General features: G+C 36.9%; 2 protein-coding genes across 2 annotated transcripts in view; one reads left to right on the top strand and one right to left on the bottom strand.

Annotated features, from left to right (window-relative positions):
• Window positions 1-2623, bottom strand: part of LOC149774669 (uncharacterized) — a 54542-nt gene extending 51919 nt beyond the window's left edge. Inside the window, exons 1-2 of the mRNA XM_089944970.1 lie at window positions 2500-2623; window positions 1323-1453 (exon numbers count right to left, since the gene is read on the bottom strand). Of these exons, the coding sequence (XP_089801096.1) occupies window positions 1323-1453; window positions 2500-2623 (255 nt within the window). The remainder of the gene's footprint in view (window positions 1-1322; window positions 1454-2499) is intronic.
• A 15001-nt stretch (window positions 2624-17624) lies between these two features.
• The window catches only part of LOC149774668 (barrier-to-autointegration factor-like), a 79757-nt gene continuing 73943 nt past the window's right edge, over window positions 17625-23438 (top strand). Inside the window, exons 1-2 of the mRNA XM_089945013.1 lie at window positions 17625-17782; window positions 22894-23024. Coding sequence (XP_089801139.1) covers window positions 22994-23024 — 31 coding nt within the window. The 5' untranslated portion in view covers window positions 17625-17782; window positions 22894-22993. The remainder of the gene's footprint in view (window positions 17783-22893; window positions 23025-23438) is intronic.

Below are 23438 nucleotides of genomic sequence, written 5' to 3'. Positions count from 1 at the left end.
AGCCAGAACGAGTCATAAAAGTAATTTTATACAAGTGTATTTACAATGTAAATTATATTGACGAATAAATTAACCAACAAGCTGAAGGATTAGTTTACAATTTGATTTTGCCGAATTAAATAACCTATAAAATGTGGCGGCAAAGTTCGAATTCTAATAATAAGAAAATCGTATGTAAAATGTTTATCGTTTAATAAATTATTCATTTTAGTGACTGACGAAAGAAAATGCAGTATTTCAATATGTCCTAAATATACAACGCCTGACATACAAGGCTCGACAAAGCCACACAAATCCTGACAGAGTCATGCGAAGTCATTTCAGAAAAATGTATATTTTAAATTATATTGACGAATACTCAAACAAAAAGAATGCCTAGTTTTCAGCATAATTATAATTAATGATAAAGTACTGATAAAGTCAGAAGAAAAAAAAAGTCTGAAATCTTTGTTATTGTATAAACTGTTCAGTTGACTGATTGTCGAAACATAGGCTGACAAACTCAACAAACTTTCGATGTTTCATAAGAAAGGCATACACAGCCTGACAAGTCATACAAAGTGAAAATAAAACTATTATTGTTGTATGGTGCTTTTGCTGCATAAATCACCAAGAAAAGTGGTGGATTTACTACGATACTTCTTGGAGACGAAGCTTATTGAGCGCAACACTGCCAATAGCCAAAGAAACAACGCGATCATAATTACAGCTGGTAACCGCGAAAACTTTTGTAAATGGGTATACCAAAAAGAAACAAATATATAAAATATCCAAAGGCCTCTCTCTCTCTCTCTCTCTCTCTCTCTCTCTCTGGACATGTGTATTTGTATGTGATATAAATAAATTATATGCATAGTATGTACGCTGTTTCCACAATATACCACTCGTTAGTATGGTCATAAATATGTGTCTTTCAATCGTAAGTGTGAAAAAGGCCTGGTAAAGTGTTCGCCATTTGTCGTAGGAGAAATCCGTGAGATAATGGAAACATTACAAGAGGAGAATAGGAAGAAACCGATGTACGTCCCTTATATTTTCCAAAGGAAGGTCCCAGGATGCACGTAGAGACGGCACTAAACTCTTAAGGGGATGCCGATGGATTACGAGAACAGTACAAGAAGTAGCGGAGAACAAGGAGCACAGGAATGGTGCGGGAGAAGAGATTAGTATAACAAGCAGCAGAGGAAGATGTCAGGAGGGAAGGAGAAGGGAGAAAAGGAGAAATCATATATTATAATAAAGAAGGCATTTATAACAAGCCAAATTATAATATATTTGCAATTTGATGTCATATTCAATTAGTTTCAAAATAACAAAAATACCACTTTTATAATGTCTTCATATTTGTACAAAAGGCTGATGAAATCAGTTTCATCATCGTGTTTCTTTACAGAGAAGGTACCATATCTATCATCATTTCGGACAACATGGATTTGGCAACGGCCAATTAAATCTACAATAAATAATCACATATTCTAAACTGGTTGCATGTTTTAAACTGTTCTTTTGTACTGAGTTTAATAGATAATATAAAAAAATTGTGATCATAGACTGAGCAAATATTTTCTAATTCTTTCTCTGAGTCCTTGTCGCCCGGCACCTTGTTTTTTGGTTTGGCTTCTTTGCTAATTTTGGGGCTTTCAACATAGTGTAAATGCCGTCTGAGGACGTGACCGTTGTTGTTAATTTAATGTAAGATTTCTGCAAAACGTCATCAATATATCGTCTTTTTCTTCCTCAGAATTGGAATTCCATGATAATTTACTTATTTTACATCGCGAGAATTTTGTGTTGAGGATATAGTTGCCTGTCCCGTACAGAGATCAGTGAAGGTCGACGAGCTGGACCTTGATCAGTTCATATATTTTTTCAATGAGTTCGTTCGTTTTCCTTGGTTGCCAGTTGAGCAAGACCTTTAACCGGTTGTTCATGCTTTCCGTTAGTCCACAACTGGTCATCACCGGATGCAACATGTTTTGCAATTTTGTCTTGAACGTATCTTTTTTAATAGTCCAAAAAATCTCTGCGATTATTTTCAATCAGTTTATTTTTCAAGATTTGGTTAGGTTCGTCAAAAGTCGCTGAGTCATTGGCTGTGGCAACACCATTTGATCCAAAGATCATTTCAACGATACAAGTCCGTTCCTTAGTGTTTTGGGGAATCTCTTCTGTCATTTGACGGATAGGATTGTCTTTGATGTGTTTCGTGCACAGCTTTCTCTTGCAATCAGGGAAAGCCAGATCAATAGCGTTGACCATTGCCTTCTCATTGTCAGTCCCCAGGAGTATCTCCATATTTTTAAGTTTAATACATAGCACACCTCTGAGATGAAAAAAAAACGAAAATAATTCTGTTGAAGACCGTCCCAATGGAGCATCATAGGCCCCAACAAATTTAGCACATCGCCTGTCATCTTCCGCAGCACTTTACGCAATTTGTAAACTGTGGCTTTACGAAACATTTCCCTAGGAAAAATGTTCTGTCAATGCCAACCATACCTGCTCCGAACTCCAAAAACGACTTAAAGTGTGCCAATTGTGCTTCTGTGTAGCTGATAATTGCCTGAAGAGCGTTGTCGCTGGAATGAATAACTTCAGCTACGTAGGGATGATGCTCACTCATTGTAACATTATACATGTGTAACTGACCAATCAGAACCCTCTGTGCATGAGTCATAGCTCCACTGGTACTATCTACAGGCGTCTGCCTCTTTGATAGCACACAGTAGTCACTTGTATATATTAAAGTATTGATAGTTAGAACACGGCGTCTCATCTTATGTTTTAACACAATAACACAACATGGTGTCAGAAGTGGGATACTAATTATAACTGGAATAGCACATGGATCGTAAATGGATATTTTGAAACAATAACTTTACAATCCACGGAAGATTTTGCACGAATTTAAAACCTTAAAAACGTTGAAATTTCTGCATACGAACTTAATACCTTCGAGATGGATCTTTCCGGCGTGCCAACCCCTACCATGGACTGGGACAATTCCAACCTTACCAACTCATGGGCTAAATTCCAACAACACTGTGAATTAATATTTAATGGACCGATGAGCAGAAGAAGTGATGCGGTCAAAGCCAACTACATTCTACTTTGGGTAGGCGACAAAGGTAGAGATATTTTCAACACATGGACTATGACGGTTGAAGATGAAAAGGACCCATCAACACTCTTTACAAAATTCAAACATCACGTGCAACCAAAATTAAATCCGGTCTTTGCCAGATTCAAGTTTAACAATGAAATTCAAGGCTCCAGGACAATAGACCAATATGTGACTTCACTGAAACTTTTGGCCAAGGACTGTCTCTTCAAAGACGAAGACGACATGATTCGTGATAGAATTGTCTTCGGGGTATCGTCACCAAGGATACGAGAAAAACTTATCAACGAAGGTGAAAAGTTGACCTTGGAAAAGGCTATTAACATCAGTCAAAGCCATGAATATGCCCAGGAGCAGCTCCAGACCGTGTCTGCATCAGCCAGACCGGAAGTACATGCGACAATTCAACGACAGGCCAAGACAAAAGAACTACAGCCAAAGAAGAAATGGACCACATCTTCCAGACGAAGCGTCAACGCGACCTGTGGACACTGCGGATACAAGTCACATTCAAGCCAGGACAAGTGCCCTGCAAAAGGAAAGACTTGCAATAAATGTCATAAACTCAATCACTTTGAGAAAGTGTGCAGATCAAAAACGGTCAGTGTGATTAACAATGAACATAAAAACGAGGATTTATATATTGACAGTGTAGAAAGGGATATAATTGCCAATGGCCAGGCGTATGCGGCGATAGAGGTAGGACCTAATTTAGTTTCTACCGATTTTAAATTGGATACTGGTTTTCAAGTTAACATCATACCATCGCATATATTCAAAAAGCTAGGCATTAAACATCCACTTCAACCTACATTAAACACATTATCCTCATATGACGGCAAATTATTGAGTACAATGGGTACAGTCAATCTCACGTGTAAGCGCACTGAACGTACACATGAACTCGAGTTCTACATTGTTAAAACGAAAGCACCACCTATTCTTGGTTTACAATCTTGTATGGAGTTAGGCTTAGTTAAATTTACATACTCCGTTCAGACACAGATGTCAAATTTACAATGTAACAAGAGTACGCCCCTCACTAATGCAGTTGTTCTCAAGGAATATGCCGAAGTCTTCAACGGCATAGGTCTTTTCCCTGGGGAATGTACCATACACATCGACCCCAAGGCTACACCTGTAGTGCACCCTCCGCGGCGAGTACCTGTCGCACTTCAAGACAGACTCAAAACTGAACTTGATCGCATGGAAAACGAAAATATCATTGCCCCGGTTACATGGGTAAATTCTATGGTTGTCGTAGAAAAGCAATCGGGCAAAGTAAGGGTATGTCTCGACCCACAAGATCTTAATAAAGCAATTTTGCGTCCCCATTACCCTATGCGCACACTAGACGATATCCTACCCCAATTATCAGGTGCAAAATATTTCACCAAATTGGATGCACGGTCAGGATATTGGACAATAAAACTGTCACGTCACTCATCATACCTCACAACTTTCAACAACACTTACGGCCGTTACCGTTTCTTGCGTCTCCCATTTGGTTTGAAATCATCTCAGGATGAATTCCAAAGGCAGATCGATGAGAGCTTTGAAGGTTCAAATGGTATTGTTTCGATTTGCGACGATATACTAGTTTTTGGACGCACACGCGACGAACATGATACAAATTTGAGAAATGTTCTCAAACGTTCCCTCGAAAAAGGAATCCGGCTTAATGAGGAAAAACTAGAAGTAGGTGTTACAGAAGTACAGTACTTCGGGCACATTCTGTCAGCAGAAGGTCTCAAACCCAACCCTGCCAAAGTATCAGCGGTCAGATAAATGGAACCCCCTCGTAACCGCGCAGAGTTAGAAACCATTCTTGGCATGGTTAACTACTTGTCCAAATTTGCCCCAAATTTGGCTGGGGTCACCAGTCCGTTAAGACAACTGTTAGCGAAAGACGTAGAGTTTTCATTGGACTCTCCACAAATAGGCGCATTTCAAAAGGTCAAAGACATAATTACTATAAGCCCGGGACCTGTTCTGTCCCACTTTGACCCTAAGAAACCACTGACTTTGCAAGTTGATGCGTCAAAATATGGGCTCGGTGCCGCCCTAATGCAAGATGATAAGCCCGTGGCTTATGCATCAAAATCCTTGACTACAACTGAAATTAATTATGCTCAGATAGAGAAAGAAATGTTCGCTATACTGTTTGGATGCAAACGGTTCCATCAATATGTATACGCGAGAAAGGTACACGTTCAAACTGATCACCTTCCACTTGTCGCTATAATGAAAAAGCCCCTCTACGCAGCCCCACTGAGACTACAACGCATGCTTTTGCAGCTGCAGCGTTATGACCTAGAGGTAAAACATTACCAAGGTAAGAACATACCCGTAGCAGACACACTCTCCCGTAAGTTTATATCTGATACACTCCCCAACTTATCTGAAGGTATAGATATGCATGTGCATATGGTGTTATCAGCATTACCTATATCTGATCGTAAGAAGGAAGAAATTCAATCTCTCACTGAACAAGACCCCCAACTGGTCATACTGAAACAGGTCATAATTGAAGGGTGGCCTGAAAAGAGGTCAAGCTGTCAATCAGAGATAATTGACTATTGGAATTATAGAGATACACTTTCGGTTGTAGATGGCTTAATTTTGAAAGGTCAAAAAATAGTCATACCACAAGTCCTCAGGCAGAAAATGCTAGAAACTGTACATTCGGGACATTTAGGTATTGAGAAGTGTCTGAAAAGAGCCAGAGATGTCTTGTTCTGGCCAAGAATCTCAGTTGACATTTCCGATGTAGTGTCAAAATGCTCTATCTGCTTGGAACGCAGAAGTTCTAACCAAAAGGAACCTCTCATCCCCCATGACGTCCCTGAATATCCATGGCAAAAAGTCGCCACGGACCTATTTACATGGGATAATAAAGATTACATTGTTGTAGTAGATTATTTCAGTCGCTACTTTGAAGTTAAGGCACTCGCAAGCTCAAAAAGTTGCACTGTCATTAATCACATGAAAAGCATATTCGCGCGCTTCGGAATACCGGAAGTCGTTGTCAGCGACAATCAAACATGCTATTCTTTCCAAGAGTTCGCAAGCTTCGCGAAAGAATGGGACTTTAAACATGTTACATCGAGTCCCACATACCCTCAGTCGAACGGCCTAGCGGAGAAAACAGTTCAAACTGTAAAGAGAATTCTCTCAAAAGCAAAAGCCGATGGCAGGGAACCGCTTATAGGCATATTAGAATATCGAGCCACTGCTCTTGATATCGGGTTCTCACCAGCACAATTGTTGATGGGGAGACAACTCAGATCAATTCTCCCAACAACCCGCGAAAAGCTAATTCCCAAAACACCCATCACCGCTGAGGTCAAAAAGAAAATTACACTTCGCAAGAAGAAAACAAAGAATTCTTATGATAAAAGTGCAAAACCACTAAAACCACTTAGGGAAGGGGAATCAGTCAGAGTTCAATTCAAAGGTCAAAACTGGGAACCTGCCGTTATATTAAGAAAACTCGACGAAAGGTCATACTCAGTTCGCACCAAAGATGGTACCATTTATCGTCGCAATAGACGTCAGCTCATGAAAACTAATGAAACACACCCCTTACAATGTAATATAAATGCGCCCTTCTCTCAGATTGAAAACACACTGTGTACAGCAGTAACACTTCCCGCAAATGCCAGTAAACCAATTTCACAATCAGTGGAATCTCAATGTTTCAGCCGAAGTACGCCTGAGCCTGCCGCAAGAAACCCACAAGATTGTCAGCAAAGCGGATACTACACGCGTTCTGGTAGGCTAGTAAAACCAAAGATAATAGAGTCAGTGTAATATCAGTTCCTAAAACCTGTACATATCCTGGATAAGAAACAGTTAGGAAATCCTGTACTCACAGATAAGAGAGACTCAGCTAACAGAACAGTCATTAGTGTAGCACAGTGTATGGTTGTGTTGATAAACACAGACGGTGATTCAAGATAAGGACCAGCTGTGTACATTAAATAGCAATCAAACAAGCAGCAGGATATTTAAAAAAAAATATACAATGCATTCTCAGTCTGTCGCAGGCTTTTATTCATTAATCATTGTAAGCATTGCTATCAAATACGAACTTGATTTTGATATATTAGTTATAATGGTTCATGATTCATTTAGACAGTTTATTAAAAGTTAATCAAACCTTTTCTTTGTAAGAAGAGAGATGTAACATTATACATGTGTAACTGACCAATCAGAACCCTCTGTGCATGAGTCATAGCTCCACTGGTACTATCTACAGGCGTCTGCCTCTTTGATAGCACTCTGTATTAAGACCTCACAGTAGTCACTTGTATATATTAAAGTATTGATAGTTAGAACACGGCGTCTCATCTTATGTTTTAACACAATAACACAACACTCATCACTCTCAAAACATCCAATAACTCGTCGGCGACAGTTTGTGAGCCTCCTTTGGTTAGCTTTTCCGCTTTTATTCCTGCTTTAATATTCTGACATTGTCTGAGATCACGCGGATAATCTACTGATATATTATGGGATGGATCAGTCATCCTAGCGTACACATCACTCGGTTTCTGGTGTTCGGTAAGTTCTCTAATTTTATCCATAACCTGTGGATTCATTATTTCATTACCATTGAGCAGATGTTTGCATTCCCATGCTGAACTAGCGTATCGTCATATTCTCCGGTATATTCCACGATGGCGACATCTCTACACTTTAAACCGTGTATCCAGGTGACACGTGGTTTTTTTTTTTTTGCAATTTGGCTTTTTTTTGAGTCTTGTATAATACCTAACAAATGTAATTATATTCGACCTGGGAGGCTGCGGTTGGAGTAGTTTTATTTTCCTTGTTCCCGCTTCATGGGTTTATCGACAGCACGCGCTCAGCATGAAATTATGCAAGAGGTAGATCAAGATTAATTAAATTTGATGCAATTAAATGACCGAACATTGGACGACAGAGTAGAATAATGAAAAAGTAATAACAAAGTATGACAAAATCATACGTAAACTGTTTATTACTTTCTTAATTGTTCATTTAACTTATCGAAAGAAAGTGCAATTTTTTTCTCAATGTATATGCTAATCACACAAAGGCAGACAAAGTCATATAAAGCCTGACAAATCCTCGCAAAGCCTGACAGTCATACAAATTATGTTAGACAAGTGTATTTATAATGTAAATTATATTGACGAATAAATTAACCAAACGATTAGTTTTCAACATAATCATGCCGAATTAAATAACTAATACAATTTGGCGACAAAGTTGGAATTCGAATAATAAGAAAATCGTATGTAAAACGTTTATCAATTGATAAATTATCCATTTGAGTGATAATCGAAAGAAAATGTAATATTTTCAGTATGTCCTAATTATAGAACGCCTGACATACAAAGCTCGGCAAAGCCACACAAAGTCTAACAAAGCCTGACAGAGTCGTGCAAAGTCATATTAGAAAAATGTATATTGTAAATTATATTGACGAATAATTAAAGCAAACGGAAGTGGTGTTTGTGTGTCCGTGTGTGTGATTTGGATTTTTAACGTAGCTTTAACAATGTTTCAGTCATATTGCTACGATGTCTGCAATGTGGCAGTTTATAGCGATGTCTAGCACTGGGGCATCATGCCACAGCCATAAAGCATGATGTCCCACCCAGTCACATTATTCTGACACCAGGCCGACCAGTCCTAACACTAACCTCTTAATGTTGAGCGCCAAGTGAGACAGCTGTTAGTACATTTTTGTAAGTCTTTGGTATGGACATAGAACACAATTAATTTTACTATATGTTCTCTACATTTGTTTCTCAGTACTGATCTTTCCACTGTGTGACAATCAATACAAATCATATGTTAATCTAAAACACCTTAAAGATGACTTAATGGTGATGTTCTTGTCAAAGGTTGACCTGCTCTTTTTTGAGATGCCGGACTGTCAACATAGCAGCATGTAAACAGAACACAGATTTCAGTTCCGGATCATCACCAAGGCCTTATGTGCACTGTCGCCGAAATACACACAGACAACAACACCCTGACCTCATATTCTCATGAATAAACAATTACCTTTAAATCCCTACTAAGAAAGCATAAAATACTCTTCTATCACCACCAAAATGAGAGAGGGAAATATGTTCTAAAAATAGACTAGAACTACATTCGTGGGTACTGAACTGGAAGTGTTAATTGTGACCCGATTCCTGACAGGGTTAGACAATTACACCTCCATGGAAAAAACTTTCATCCATGATTAAATCAATGTCTCTTAATTACTGCTGCAAAGATTTAAGTAATTTCATCCATGAATAGGACAGTTACAGGCTATCATCTGACATCACCGTAACACAAGCACAAGCCAATTCCAAATGACCGAATTTCAAAAATGCACAAAACGTAAAGTTTATTTGTGATTTTGCTGATCAAGATAAACACATCAAATAAACTGTAATTAGTTTTTTAGTTCGAAACACCAATCTGGAAGTTATTAGAAATTGAACTTGACTGTTTAACTTTCTTAGACAATTCAATTTTATAAAATGATACATATTTTTAGATGAAAATGTAAATTGAACTTTAATTTTAATGAAAATTTGAAATCTGAAGTTGACAAATTTTGTTCTATGGCAAAGTCTCTCCATTTCTTTGTCATAAACATCAATGGTTTTCCTTATCAGGTGTGAAGCAATTAAACCAGAGCTTGTCAATGAATGGTAACACCTGAAATCTGGTAGCATCTAAATAAGCAAGCTAGGTCTAACCAAGTATTTGACATCATTTCCACCCATGAAGGGGAGGGGTTTTCAGATGTCAGGCTTCCAGTAGTATTGAAGAGTTGGTGAAGTTCTCTGAAACCAAGCTAGCATGCCATCTCCTAGCTTTTTAAGTGAGGGAGAGAATAATAATTGTATTTTATATGCAGTTATTGCAACTGAAACCATGAAAGGGTACAAGAAGAGGAAGACAACTTTTTTAAACCTGGATATATTCCACATATCAAAGGAGTCACATATCTGATTGATGATACTCTACCAAGTTCCAGTGCTGCATCTGTTCCAGTGACCAGAAGAATGGATGCAGACAAGTTCTCTCTCATAGCAGTGACAAAGCCGACAAATGGGGTTCTCAAGTCAGTTCAGGCACCAGACTTTAATGGCACACCTGGGTCTGCAAAAATTCTACGACCATCATCCAAAGCAAAACTGGACCTGAAAGAGACAAATTTGAAAGAGCAGGATGGGACACGTATGATCTGTATGAAAAACTAAAGTTGAAATGTGGAATGATATCATTCATCGCCATGGTAATCAAGTCAACATATGTGGCAGACCAGAGTTCCAAATTGCTAATGAAATAAAATGGGGACTTGCTTGGAAGCATACTATGATGTGTAAAAACTGCAGCTCTAAGTCACCAGAGTATACGTTGTATGAGGAGATATAACCAAATAAACCTGGGCCAAATCCTGCTGCTGTAAATATGATGTTTCAAGCTGGACTACAAGATACAACAATGGGCAACACCAGGGCTAGATACTTGCTTGCAACCTCTGAGATTCCGCCACCTAGAAGAACATCTATGCAAAGGGCCTCCAACCTTGTAGGCAAAGTAACTGTGGAACTCAATGAAATGGACATGACAAACAAGCTTAAACTAGTCAGACAAGTTAATGTCATGCGTGGTGTTCAGCATGCTGAGCAGATAAATGTTGCTTTTGATGCAAGATACAATGCCATTGGCTTTTCTAAATGAAAAGAAACCTGGTCAAAGTTCATAACAAGCTGTTGGAATTGCCTGCGAAAATGTTACAGAGAAGCAATACATTGTGGGGACTGCAGTAGAAAACAAGCTGTGTTGGACTGGAGCATGGCTGAAGGGGAAAGGTTTTGATGTGCAGTCCAGGAGGCCATGTTGACTGCAGAGCAAATCTGTCACCAGTTGCACCACATTCAGAGTATGAAATGGCAAGAGAAATGGGAAACAAGTTTGTGCTGCAAGAGATTCTCATTAGACATGCAACAACAGATGGAGATGCACAAGCTGCTGCTGGCTTCCAAAATGCTTACACCATTCTGCATCCAATGTGGAAAGTAGAAAGACTGTCGGATCCCATCCATTTGGGTCGTTTACAGTTCAAACGGTGCAATTCTGCAATATTTAGTGAAAACATGTTTCCAGGAATAAGAACAAGAGAAGGAAAAAGGCTCAAACAGAAAATTGTCAGCCAAAACATTAAGGCACGTTGCGGTTTAATCTTCAAGCAAATGATGGAGGACAGTAGTGGTGATGTTACAAAAATTAAATGTCAACTTCCATAAGTACTGGATGCCACACTGCGCTGTTATTCAGGGGACTGCTCAAAATGCCGGCATTGTTCAAAGGTATGTGGGTGAGGAAGTATTACCAGCTGGTGGATGCGATCAGCATACAAGGGCCCTCATCAAGTGCCTCATCTCAACATGATAGAAAACGATAAGAATATTCTGCTAGAAGTTCTGAAAATTAAACTCTCCTGTGATGTTGTAGAAAGACTGCGACTGAACACAAACACACAGAGATATGAGGCGGTGAACAGATTAATCAGTGTTTCATTACCTAAAAATGTGAACTATTCCAGAAACTTTGAGGCAAGAGTGCATTCAACAATACAATGACTCAATAACAGCCTGGGATCATCACTGAAAAATAAAAGTGACACACTTGGGATGTAAACTTTCAACAAATACTCTGAGGTCACTGGAGGCAATGGATAAAGACTACACTTACCATCAGTTGTATCAATAACATCCACAAACCAGTTAACGATTTCTAGCAAGACGAGGAAATATGATACAGGCTCATCTGAGGTACAGGACACAGCAAGGCAATAGGAAGTCTGACTACTGCAAAGGACTGCTAGAAACCAAGGGCGATCAATCCAATGCAAATATTTAGCAGGAGCCAATGGACACTGCTGACAGAAACAGTTATCTTAATTCCATGTGCAAAATGAAAGTGCTCAAAGACACCATGAAGAACACATTGTACAGAAGGGAAAACTGTAGTGGGTAAATCCGTAGGTAACACAACACATGTTATGTGCAGTTGTGTTACCTACTACCACCTGATGAGACCTATATAGAGGTCGAAACAGTTATCTTTGAATATGAAGACATAACCAAAACAATTAAAAAGCAAAATAAGTAAAGATTACAAAATTCAAAATTAAAATAACGTGACATGACAAGACATGACTTACTAGACTTGCTGAATGAATGAATGAATGAAATGAAGGAAGGAAGGAAGGGATGGACGAATATATTTAAGAAAGCACTGTCATACCAGCCTGGTCTACTAATATAAAGACCACACTCTTTCCTTTCTTCTTGTTACTCAACACATCCATCAATCCATCCATCCATCCAACCATCCATCCTTCCTTCCATGCCAGACATAAATTGATATGGATGTGGGTGGGTGTAAAGGATATATCATGATACTTGAATTTATTCCATATTACAATTTCAACTGTATCATGCAGTCTGGATAGTCACCATGGCCAATGCAATTACCATAACCTTTGCAATACTGCCTAGTATTGTTAACGGAATAACGCTCTAGAATCAGATGATCCACATTCACACACAAACTATTATGGCATAAAAGGGATGCACCTAACTCCTTTGGTATAGTCAGACTTCTCAACTTCACCATCAGTGCCAGTCTGTGAACATGTTTTTTCTTCCATGTATTTGTCACGGGATCCTTATATGACAATAGGCCATATAATCCATTGGCTGTTACATTTCCTGTCCATATTTTACAAACACTGGTATGAGCCATTACAGAATTTAATGGGCTTTCGGTGACAGGCTTTGAAAAAAAAATCCTCCATTGCAACTTCTATATGGTGTAGAAATAAATTGCAGCTAATAATAATGAGTGTCATCTGCAACAAATACCATTTATGTGAATTTATAGGGAAAAATATATTTTTAAATTTTTAAAATTAATGTTAAAACAAATTTAATCAAAATTTTTAATTTTAATTATATTTTATGCTTACTAAAGTCAATATACACATGGTGTGAAAATCTCATGTTTCTATCGTTAATAATACAAATTTTTATAGCAATTTAAATTTGAAGCAATGCTGCCCTGACAGGACATAGAACACAACTAATTTTACTATATGTTCTCTACATTTGTTTCTCAGTACTGATTTTTCCACTGTGTGAAAATCAATACAAATCATATGTTAATCTAAAATACCTTAAAGATGACTTAATGGTGAAGTTCTCTTCAAAGGTTGACCTGCTCTTTTTTGAGATGCTGGACTGTCAACATAGCAGCATGTAAACAGAACACATATTTCACTTCCAGATCATCACCATGGCCTTATTACTCACTGTGCACTGTCGCCGAAATACACACAGACAACAACACCCTGACCTCATATTCTCAAGCATAAACAATTACCTTTAAATCCCTACTAAGAAAGCATAAAATACTCTTCTATCACCACCAAAATGAGAGAGGGAAAAATGTTCTAAAATAGACTAGAACTACATTCGTGGGTACTGAACTGGAAGTATTAATTGTGACCAGATTCCGCATGACTCGGTCGGGGTTTGAACCCACGACCTCCCGCATCCGAGGCGGACGCTCTAACCACTAGGCCAACGGATCGGTTTTAAACCAAACAGAAGGAATAGTTTTCAACATAATTATAATTAATGATAAAGTACTGATAAAGTCTGGGGAAAAAACATATTTGAAATGTTTATTATTTTATAACTTGTTCATTTGACCGATTGTCAAAATATAGGCTGATAAACTCAACAAACCTTTCGATGTTTCATAAGAAAGGCATACACAGCCTGACAAGTCATACAAAGTGATAATAAAACTGTAGTATTGTTGTATGGTGTTTTTGCCGCATAAATTACCAAGAAAAATGCTGGATTTACTACGCACATCATAATGAATGACCGGTAATTGGAAGATAAATTCCAACTTCAAAAAGGCATACAGAGCTTGACAGTCTTGACTGTAATATTTATAATTTTAAAATGTCTGTATATGATAAACTATAAACATTAATAGTCATTTTGTACACAGGCACACCATCTCATAAAATATCATAATAAAAATGTGTAAATTAAGTTAAAAGTGAGATTGTCCTATTCACATACTTTTGATTGCAACAGGCGTTGAAGCGTGTTAATGGAATACCGTACATTTTAATCAACAGCAAAATAATTTCCAGTATCGTAAGTCTAAAAATGTTCTGTCCTTGTAAATAGATACTAAAAAAACAATGATCATAGACAAAGGAAACATTTAATAATTCTGTTATATTTATTGATATAAATTTTGTATTAGCGCTATATATTTTCGAATATTGTATGTAATTGCCATGTATTTGCCCGTCGTGATCCTGTCATTTTTTCCTAACACCGCTAACCTAATTAATTTTTTTTTTAATTGACACGAGGATGTTTCATTGTCAAACATAAGGAGAAAGAGAAGAAGTAATAAATAAGAAAATTCAACTTCCATTTTTGCACGATATTTGTATAAACTTATACTAACCGAAAATAAATATTTTTAGAATGTTATAATATTGTACAAATAATAAGAAAATGTTTGAGAAAATGCATGATTTAATATTTGACATAATTCACAATATATGTTTTTGCGCGTCTTTGCGGTGTTTAGTAGGACCGATACGTCTTAGGGACGAAGCTTATTGGGCGCGACACTGCCCAAAGCCAAAGAAACAACGCGATAATTATTTCTTTGAAGTACAGTCCAAAATTGAATAAATTTAATAAGGTTGAAAAGAAAGAAGAAGAAAAAAAAAAGAAGAAAAATGGTGTCAACAACATTTTGTAGACCGCTCCGGTGGCCTAGTGGTTAGAGCGTCCGTCTCGGATGCGGGAGGTCGTGGGTTCGATCCCCGGCCGAGTCATACCAAAGACTTACAAAAATGGTACCAACAGCTGCCTCGCTTGGCGCTCAGCATTAAGAGGTTAGTGTTAGGACTGGTCGGCCCGGTGGGACATCATGCTACATGCCTGCGGCATGATGCCCCAGTGCTAGACATCACTATAAACTGCCACATTGCAGACATCATAGCGATATGACTGAAAAATTGTTAAAGCTACGTTAAAAATCAAAATCACATCACATCACATCACATTTTGTAGAAATATGTTCTGCTCTAATTCAATTAAAGGTAGCACGTGTCTACTCACCTACTCGTGATTACAGTAGCACTTTACTACCATATGCCTTCAATTTTATATCAACAGTAAATATTTTCAAGTATTGTAAATTTAAAAACGTATCTATCCTTGCATTCAGTTAAACAGATAATGAAAAAGAACGATAATAGACAAAGCAAAGATTTTCTAAATCTTATATATTTATTAATATACTTTTTTATATCAATACTACATATATTTTCCGTCTTTGCGGTGTTTAGTAGGACCGATACGGGATACCAAAATAGGACATATTATATCTTTGCTAAATTACTTGGAAAAATATATTAATTATCGTGAAACAGAAAGAAAATATTTCAGCTAAAACGTTCACGATCACGACCTCCATCCCCCTCCCCTTTAGATGGCCAACACCTGATTGTAGATCAGACGAGATTCCTACGACAATTGTTGTATTTGAAGACAACACCTTAACATGAAACATCGCTGCTGATGCTAATAATAATAATAACGATACAGAGGCGTAGCTGGGGGAAAGGGGGGCAGGGGGGTACATATGTCCCCGGGCGCCAAGGTACAGGGGCGCCAAAATGAGGATTACAACGTTACATTATGATAAGTAAACAAGGGTAATATTCAAAAATGTGATCAAACGGGGAAGGGGCTGGGGCGCCAATTTTATAGTTCGTCCCCGGGTGCAAAATATCATAGCTACGCCTCTGTAAGGATAATAACGATAATAAGCCTTATTGGCAACATAATTCATCAGTCCAACTCACACGCATTTATGAACAATAAAGGTACAAGAACACAAAATAACAATTCTAGGATTAATTAACAGAACATACTGGTACATAATAATTCTCTGCATATGTTTATTAACACAACATTACAAAACAACGAGCAGCAGAAAGTATCACATAATTTCTGTATTGTGTCATACTTTGTTATACTTTATGATTGTCTGAAATTCGAAATTTGTCACCCACTTTTTGGTTATTTAAATCTGCATAATATATTGAAAACTAGTCTTTCGGCTTTGTTAATTTATTCATCAATACAATGAACAATGTAAACACTCGTTTTAAATCTGACTTTGCATGGCTTTGTGTGGCTTAATCAGGCTTTGTTGGGCTTTGTGTGGCTTTGTACATACTAGTTGTCGTATTCAACGGATTATTTGAGTTTGAGTTAAATTAAGTAAGGCTGATAAGCTAGTTTGATAGAACCCCCAGCCCTTGATACAAGGACGGATACTCCAAATTTTCTCTGTAACGAGCCCCTTTGGGCTGATCACCGTTTCATGAATGCTATTAAACCTGTATACGCAGTGGGTAAAAATCCGACCGTATTGTGGCTTATTCCGACCACTTATGCGTATAATTCCGACTACCCTATGTGGACTGTACATGTACAAGTTTCATCTATAAAATACAAAGATTTTGTTTATCTTGACTGATTTAAAAGCTTTAATTTTTGTTTCTTCTTCAGATAGAGAGATAGCAGATAGAAAGCGATATTGTTTTATAGATAATTGTGGATGTTGTTATAGAGATAGTTGTGAAGAGAAATGACATTTTATTTGTATTTATGACTAAATAGAGATAAACAGTCTATTCATTATTTGTATTAAATATCATTCACAGTTATTAATTACTTGTTGGTGTTGTTTATTTTATAATTTTATATTTATGTGATTCGTACCTTTAATTTGTTAATCTTTTTAATTACATATTTATTCCTGTTTCTTTATTCTTCTTCAGAGTTCGATACAAACTAATATAATTCTACATTTTTTTTTTAAAGCTTGTGCTCTTGTCGGAATTGCCCTCTTATGATAAAGAACCTGGGTCAATTGACTGATTGATTGATTACTTGGATTTACGTCGCGTGCGCCCAAAAGGGCATGTGCGACGGGTTTATTCCCGCACAACGGGATGCTAAATGTTCCTGGGGGAAGGAATTAGTGCCACATCCACCTGGCGTTTATGTGCTCAAGCAGCACTGCTAATTTAGCTGTCAGTTCGTAGGACTATATGTCCCTAACGACCTGAATGAAAGGCTTTCATGAGTGGGAATGTGCCCAACACACACTCATGTTAACAAAGAGTTTATTTCAGTCCGTAATTGACTGGGGTAAATCCGACCACTATACAGAACCTTGTATACTATTGTTATTTGTCATAAAACTGGTGCAATTTTTATTTTTTAGCGAGCAAAGCATTATTTTAAAACTACGATATCGTAATTAGGGTCCTGAATAAAATTCTTCGTGAATGCCGTTTCTGAACTCGCGCGGAAGAGAGAATACTGAGGCGATTACGTCATTTTGTCACGGGATTCCCTTATCGCCTGGAAAAAATCTTTACTAATTTGAGGAAGTCGCATCAACAGCCAGCTTTCAAGATTTACGTCATTGATTTCCACTGTGCTTAACAGCACTTGGGGATTAGTAATCTAAGTAAGCACACATCTATTTTTCACAGCTACTTTTATATGACTTTGCTTTATATAGTACTTAACGCACATGCACTTGATTCCGGGGTAAACTAATGTGTACCCCGGAATCCACAGGCACCAATTAATTGGTGAGTGTACACATTAGTTTACCCCGGAATCAAGTGCCTGTGTCGCAGATCATTTAAAGACATACAAATGGTGAGATTTTCGGAGTGATACATCATCGTTTTTGAGGAGGAAGAGGAATTTACCAGAAGCAATGAGTAGCAACAGGGGACGCCGCTAGAGGGCACTGGTGATCAAGATTAATGTTTTCTCAAAATGTCAACCTCATTACACCCGGTACTTTCTTCGCTTTAATATGTAAAAAGATAATATTATTACGTACGAAGGTATTCATGGTTGAAAGGTCAACTGTCTATATTTGGCGTATATGACACTGTGCCATTTTTACATATTATTCAGCGGAAGAAAACGAAAACGGAATTTTTCAAAACGCTGGAAAACTAAATAAACGAATATATGCGCTCACCTACGCCTACTTTTTAAATACTTTGGAGTTCCTTTTACGAGAATAATGGTAAAATGTGTGCGAATATTTGCGGAAAACCCAATGAATTACTGCTTTTTCAAAGGTGACCCATTCCAGCAAGAACGATAACTCTTCCCGGCACATGGGTAGGTTCAAAATGTAAACAATGACAACAATACGACATAATTTGGGTTCAAAAACACACGAACACTTGATTGTATGAAAAGTTAGACGTTTATAGCAAGGAATCGGATGATACAGACGTACTGTCGTTCATTATACCAAACGTATTACAAAATATTTATACAACTTTTGTTGTGTAATATATTTTCGAGGTTAGAGACTCGACGGAAGTATCACTCGCCGCAGTGTATCCCCCAGTGGTGTAAAATTGAGGGTACAAAAAAAAAAAACCTAGGTGTCAAAACTGGGGGTCAAATAAAAAATGTGGGGATCAAAAATGTACTGACAAATTTTCATACAACTCGTACATTTCCAGCTTGAAATACGATATTGCAACTTGCACAACATACTCTCTCTTTCTTTCTCTAAACATACAAATACATCAACATGCACAGTTAGCAAACAGATGCATTGTCCATTCAAAGAATAATTGTACTGGTTCATTTTTCTTTTTAAAGTCATGCTTTCAACAGTCTCCTGAACAATATTATAGCCAAACACATTGCATATAAGCCAATACAAAAAGCCAAATAAATCTTTTTAACCAAATAGGAGTTAATTTACTGCCTTTAATCAAATGTGTACTATCATAGGTTTCATTGTACTTCGTCCTAGAACACATTTATCCAAATATCAAGGAAGATACTGATTCATCTACTTTATAATAAATTACACTTGAGCTTTAAAATCTTTTTTTTATTGCAGTAAAAGTTAAAAACCAACAAAATCTGCAATGACCAGCTGACTTTGTAATCCAAATAACGCATTTGTCTCTGCAAGTTTACTGATTTCTTTGTTGTGAAATAATGCCTTAGGTTATGATGTGTTCTCCAGATATCTTATGGTGAACGAGGGCCTATTTTTAAAAATTTTAAAATCCTGTCACGAGAGGATTATTCACTTTTGCAGTCTTTGCAATCACGCGATCAGAAGTCACACCAGTAATCATAATGAATATTCCAGTCAAGGGAATAATTTTCTCCATTTTTCATTAAAGTTAGATCCACAGTTACTCTTTTGTGTTGTGCTTCTTTCACTTTCTTCGCTAATGCTTTTAAGTGCATGACGTTTTAATCTGGAGATCACTTTCTAGTGCAACGAGCCTTGATGTTAAATATCTAGAACAGCTTGCTCAGCTTGATGGAAATCACGAGAAGCTCACAAGATATGGGGAAACTACTCCGTCATAACATTGCCTATGCTAGTCTGGTTCATTGTTTTATAAGTTCCCTGCATTGCACTTTGCTGTACGAATAGAGGAGCGCAAGGCAGGGAACAAACAAAGCGGGGAACCAGTCAGTGCCTATATGCGAAGTATATACGATGCCATCCATCGTCCAATGCATTGGGTATTAAAGAAATCATGATCATATTATGAAAATCCTTTGCGTCAATAAAACGCACGGTAACAAAATGTGTGCGTCAATTTTCTCCAGCGTGTGTCCCTGACACACAAATGTGCATAAAGGGAAACACTTCTCACCGACTCTGTGTTGCTAGACTTATTGATAATATATATGTGATTGTGATCACTGAGATATTATCAATGTCAGGTCATCTGGTCTACGTACGATTCTTATCTAGAGACACTGGTATTAAAATTAAAATGTTCATGTTTAGTAGGGACGGAAAGAGGTAAAAGTTAACTATTTTTCAGAATTTTGAAGAATGAAAACAAATTCATTTAAAATTTTCATTCCATTTTTTGTGAATATCAATATGAATATTGTTATCATAAACCAAGGAATAGAGAATCGATCTGTAGTATTTCTCCATTTAAACAAATACATACTGATAAATATTTCTTGAGAACCAACTCAGTGCCAGTTTCTTCACTCTCTCTGTTACCACAATTGTCTTTACTTCATGAACTATGTAATATTGCCCAAAACAATAGTCATTACTTTTATGAAAATATCGCAAAGTTTGGACATCCAAAATTTAATGTTGCACCATCCTAAGTTGACACTATAGAAATCCTGACTTACTGCAATGAATACTTAGTGGAAAACTTTTTGTCATTGATTTTATTTTATAGATATGAAAAGTTTCAAAATATATCTTAACTAAATTCTAAAATAGCAACTGTTATTTACTAAATTGTGATTTCAGATAAATGTATATATGTACAAGAACACTGTAATGAATATGCACCATTGGGTTTAAGAGTAACATACAATTTCAACTTGGTATGACTCATGATTATGCTATTTCATGCAAAAATGTTAGGGGGCATGTGATAAAAAGGCACAGAAAATCTTCAGAAGTACCTGGAATGTAGAAAAAGTGAATTTATTCTTGAAGCTGAATGTTCCGTCACATTTATATATAACCATATGTAAAAAAAATATGCAACTTTCAGCATGAAGTAACATGAGGTCAAGAATTTTCAAAAAGTGACCAAAGACCAATATTAAAAATGGTGTTTGAATGCTTCCTGTGAATTTATTTAAAAAGATATCATAAAGATGGGCTCATTTTTGAAATCTGCACACTCAAATTAAGCAGAAAATATTCCATTTTAAAAGCAACATATAATTTCAACTTGTGTATGGCTCAAACATATAGTATTTCATGCAAAAATGTTGGGGTGGGTGATAAAAGGCACAGGGGGGCTCCTGAATTACCTGGAACATATAAAAAGTCAATTTATTCTTCAAGCTGAATGTTCACAAAACATTTTTATATAAAATATCTGTAAGAAATATGCAAATTTCAGCTTGAAATAACAAGAGGTCAAGAATTTTCAAAAATTGCCAAAGACCAATATTAAAAATGGTGGATGGTACATGCGTTTAAATGCTTCTTGTGAATTTATTTGAAAAGATATCATAAAGATGGTTCATTTTTTAAATCTGCACACTCAAATTAAGCAGAAAACATTCGATTTTAAAAGCAATATGTAATTTCAACTTGTGTATGACTCAAAAATATAATATTTCATGCAAAAAAGTTGGGGGGGGAGTTGATTAAAAGGCATGTGGGGGGGGGGGCTTCTGAATTACCTGGACCATATAAAAAGTCAATTTATTCTTAAAGCTGAATGTACACAAATCATTTCTGTATAAAATATATGTAAGAAATATGCACATTTCAGCTTGAAATAACATGACGTCAAGAATTTTCTAAAATTGCCAAAGACCAATATTAAAAATGGTGGATGGTACATGTGTTTGAATGCTTCCTGCAAATTTATTTGAAAAGATATCATAAAGATGGTTTCATTTTGAAAATCTGCATACTCAAATTATGCAGAAAACTTTCCATTTTTATATATTCTGTAATTATGAATAAATCATCCCCTGCTGCTACAATGAGATGCGCATGACTGAAAAGGATGTCATCCCAACAATGAAGTTTTCAGACGACTAGCACAGGTGCTCTACACATGCTAGATGTTGAATAAAAACCAATAATCTGAAGTGAATTTTTTTTAATACCGAGTGACAAAATTGTCTCAGATTAACCCATGACTCGTTCTGACATAGGACCCTGTCTACAAGACTATAAATTAGTCTCTTTTATAGTATGACAGGCAGGGTCCTTTCAGAACGGATCATGGGGATAATCTGAGGCACTTTTGTCACTCGGTATAATTTGTTTCCTTCAGATTATTGCTTTTTTAACATCAAACTTGCGTTGAGCACCTGTGATGACAAACAGCTGAACAAAAATGCCATCGAATTTTAGGGATAACGGGCCAAATTTAAAATTTCATCTCAGGTTAATAACAATGGTATTTTTGAGAAGGTCAGAGCATCAGAAATAACAGATCAGCAAATAAAATACAAGGTCTCACTGGATAGCTTCGTATTTTGAACCCCCTTAATTTTTAAGGTAGAAGGCATTAGCCTAATTGTCACAATCCTAGCATTTGTAAATTCACACAGAAGCTAAATCTGTGATGTGGTATACGTTTACTTTGAGTTAGGCATGGAAATGATTTGGCTTGTTGGTGACTGCCTGTAACAGCGAGACAAGCATTGGATATCAAATGCGTAGCTTGGGCTGCAAATGAACAGCTGACTTGGCTTACGTATTTATGTGTCTGCTACAGAGGTAAATATATACAAATCTAGATGGTTGAGGGGTAGTGAAAAGTATGTTGATTTGTCATAGTACTAGTAAACCCTTTTCATGCATCAGGCACATACTGATTCTTTTAGCTGCCTTGACACAGGATACTATTCAAAATAGCTCTTTGCTGTCAAAAATAAATGTAAAAAGGAGGGGATAGTGGTAGAGTTGGTTCAGTATAAAAGCCACCAGTTGCATAAGGGATTAACCTTAATACAAATGTGTTAATGTTTCTAAATTAATAATCACATTTTCATCTGTTTCTTCTGATGACTGACTGCATTCTTTTTGATGCTCAGGGTTTTCTTTTTTTTTTCTAGGCCTTAAGGTGTATGGTAGCACACTTGCTGAAGAGACATTGCTAGCCTGGACGACATCAAAGAGTCAGCATCAATTGTTGTGGGGCTTTTGCAGGAAAAGATGTCTTTGCCTCAATTTCCCAGCAGTTCTGGTGAGTTCCAAGAAATGGATGTCCCTTTTTAAACTGTGTCTTTCTCCTCCCCTGATTTCTTTTGCATGATTTTCTGTTTACTTTAGATTTGAGTGTAGGCATGTTACAATCATTAGGAAAATAAACTTGTCTGAAAAACAGCAGCTTCAGCAACAATATGAGCTGGCCAATGTGAAAGTGACCCAAAGGTGACCTTCTTAGGGGTGTTAAAATACATTTTCCATACATATCAGCAGATGTGCTGAGTCTGTGTATAAAATTGCATTGTTGAAGTTTCCCAATGAATTTGTTCTGTTTACAAAAATTGGTCGGTAACGTTATGTATATTTGATTTAATTATATCTGATTTAATATAAATTTATTTCAATTTAATTGTTTGTCAGTTTTAAAAAAATGTATTGTTCATTACATGAC

Source organism: Sinohyriopsis cumingii, unplaced genomic scaffold (assembly GCF_028554795.1).
Source record: "Sinohyriopsis cumingii isolate HCF-2022 unplaced genomic scaffold, ASM2855479v2 utg000160l, whole genome shotgun sequence".
Classification (NCBI taxonomy): Eukaryota; Metazoa; Mollusca; class Bivalvia; order Unionida; family Unionidae; genus Sinohyriopsis; species Sinohyriopsis cumingii.
The sequence above is the reverse complement of the archived record's forward strand: the minus strand, read 5'-3'. Positions and strand labels throughout refer to the sequence as shown.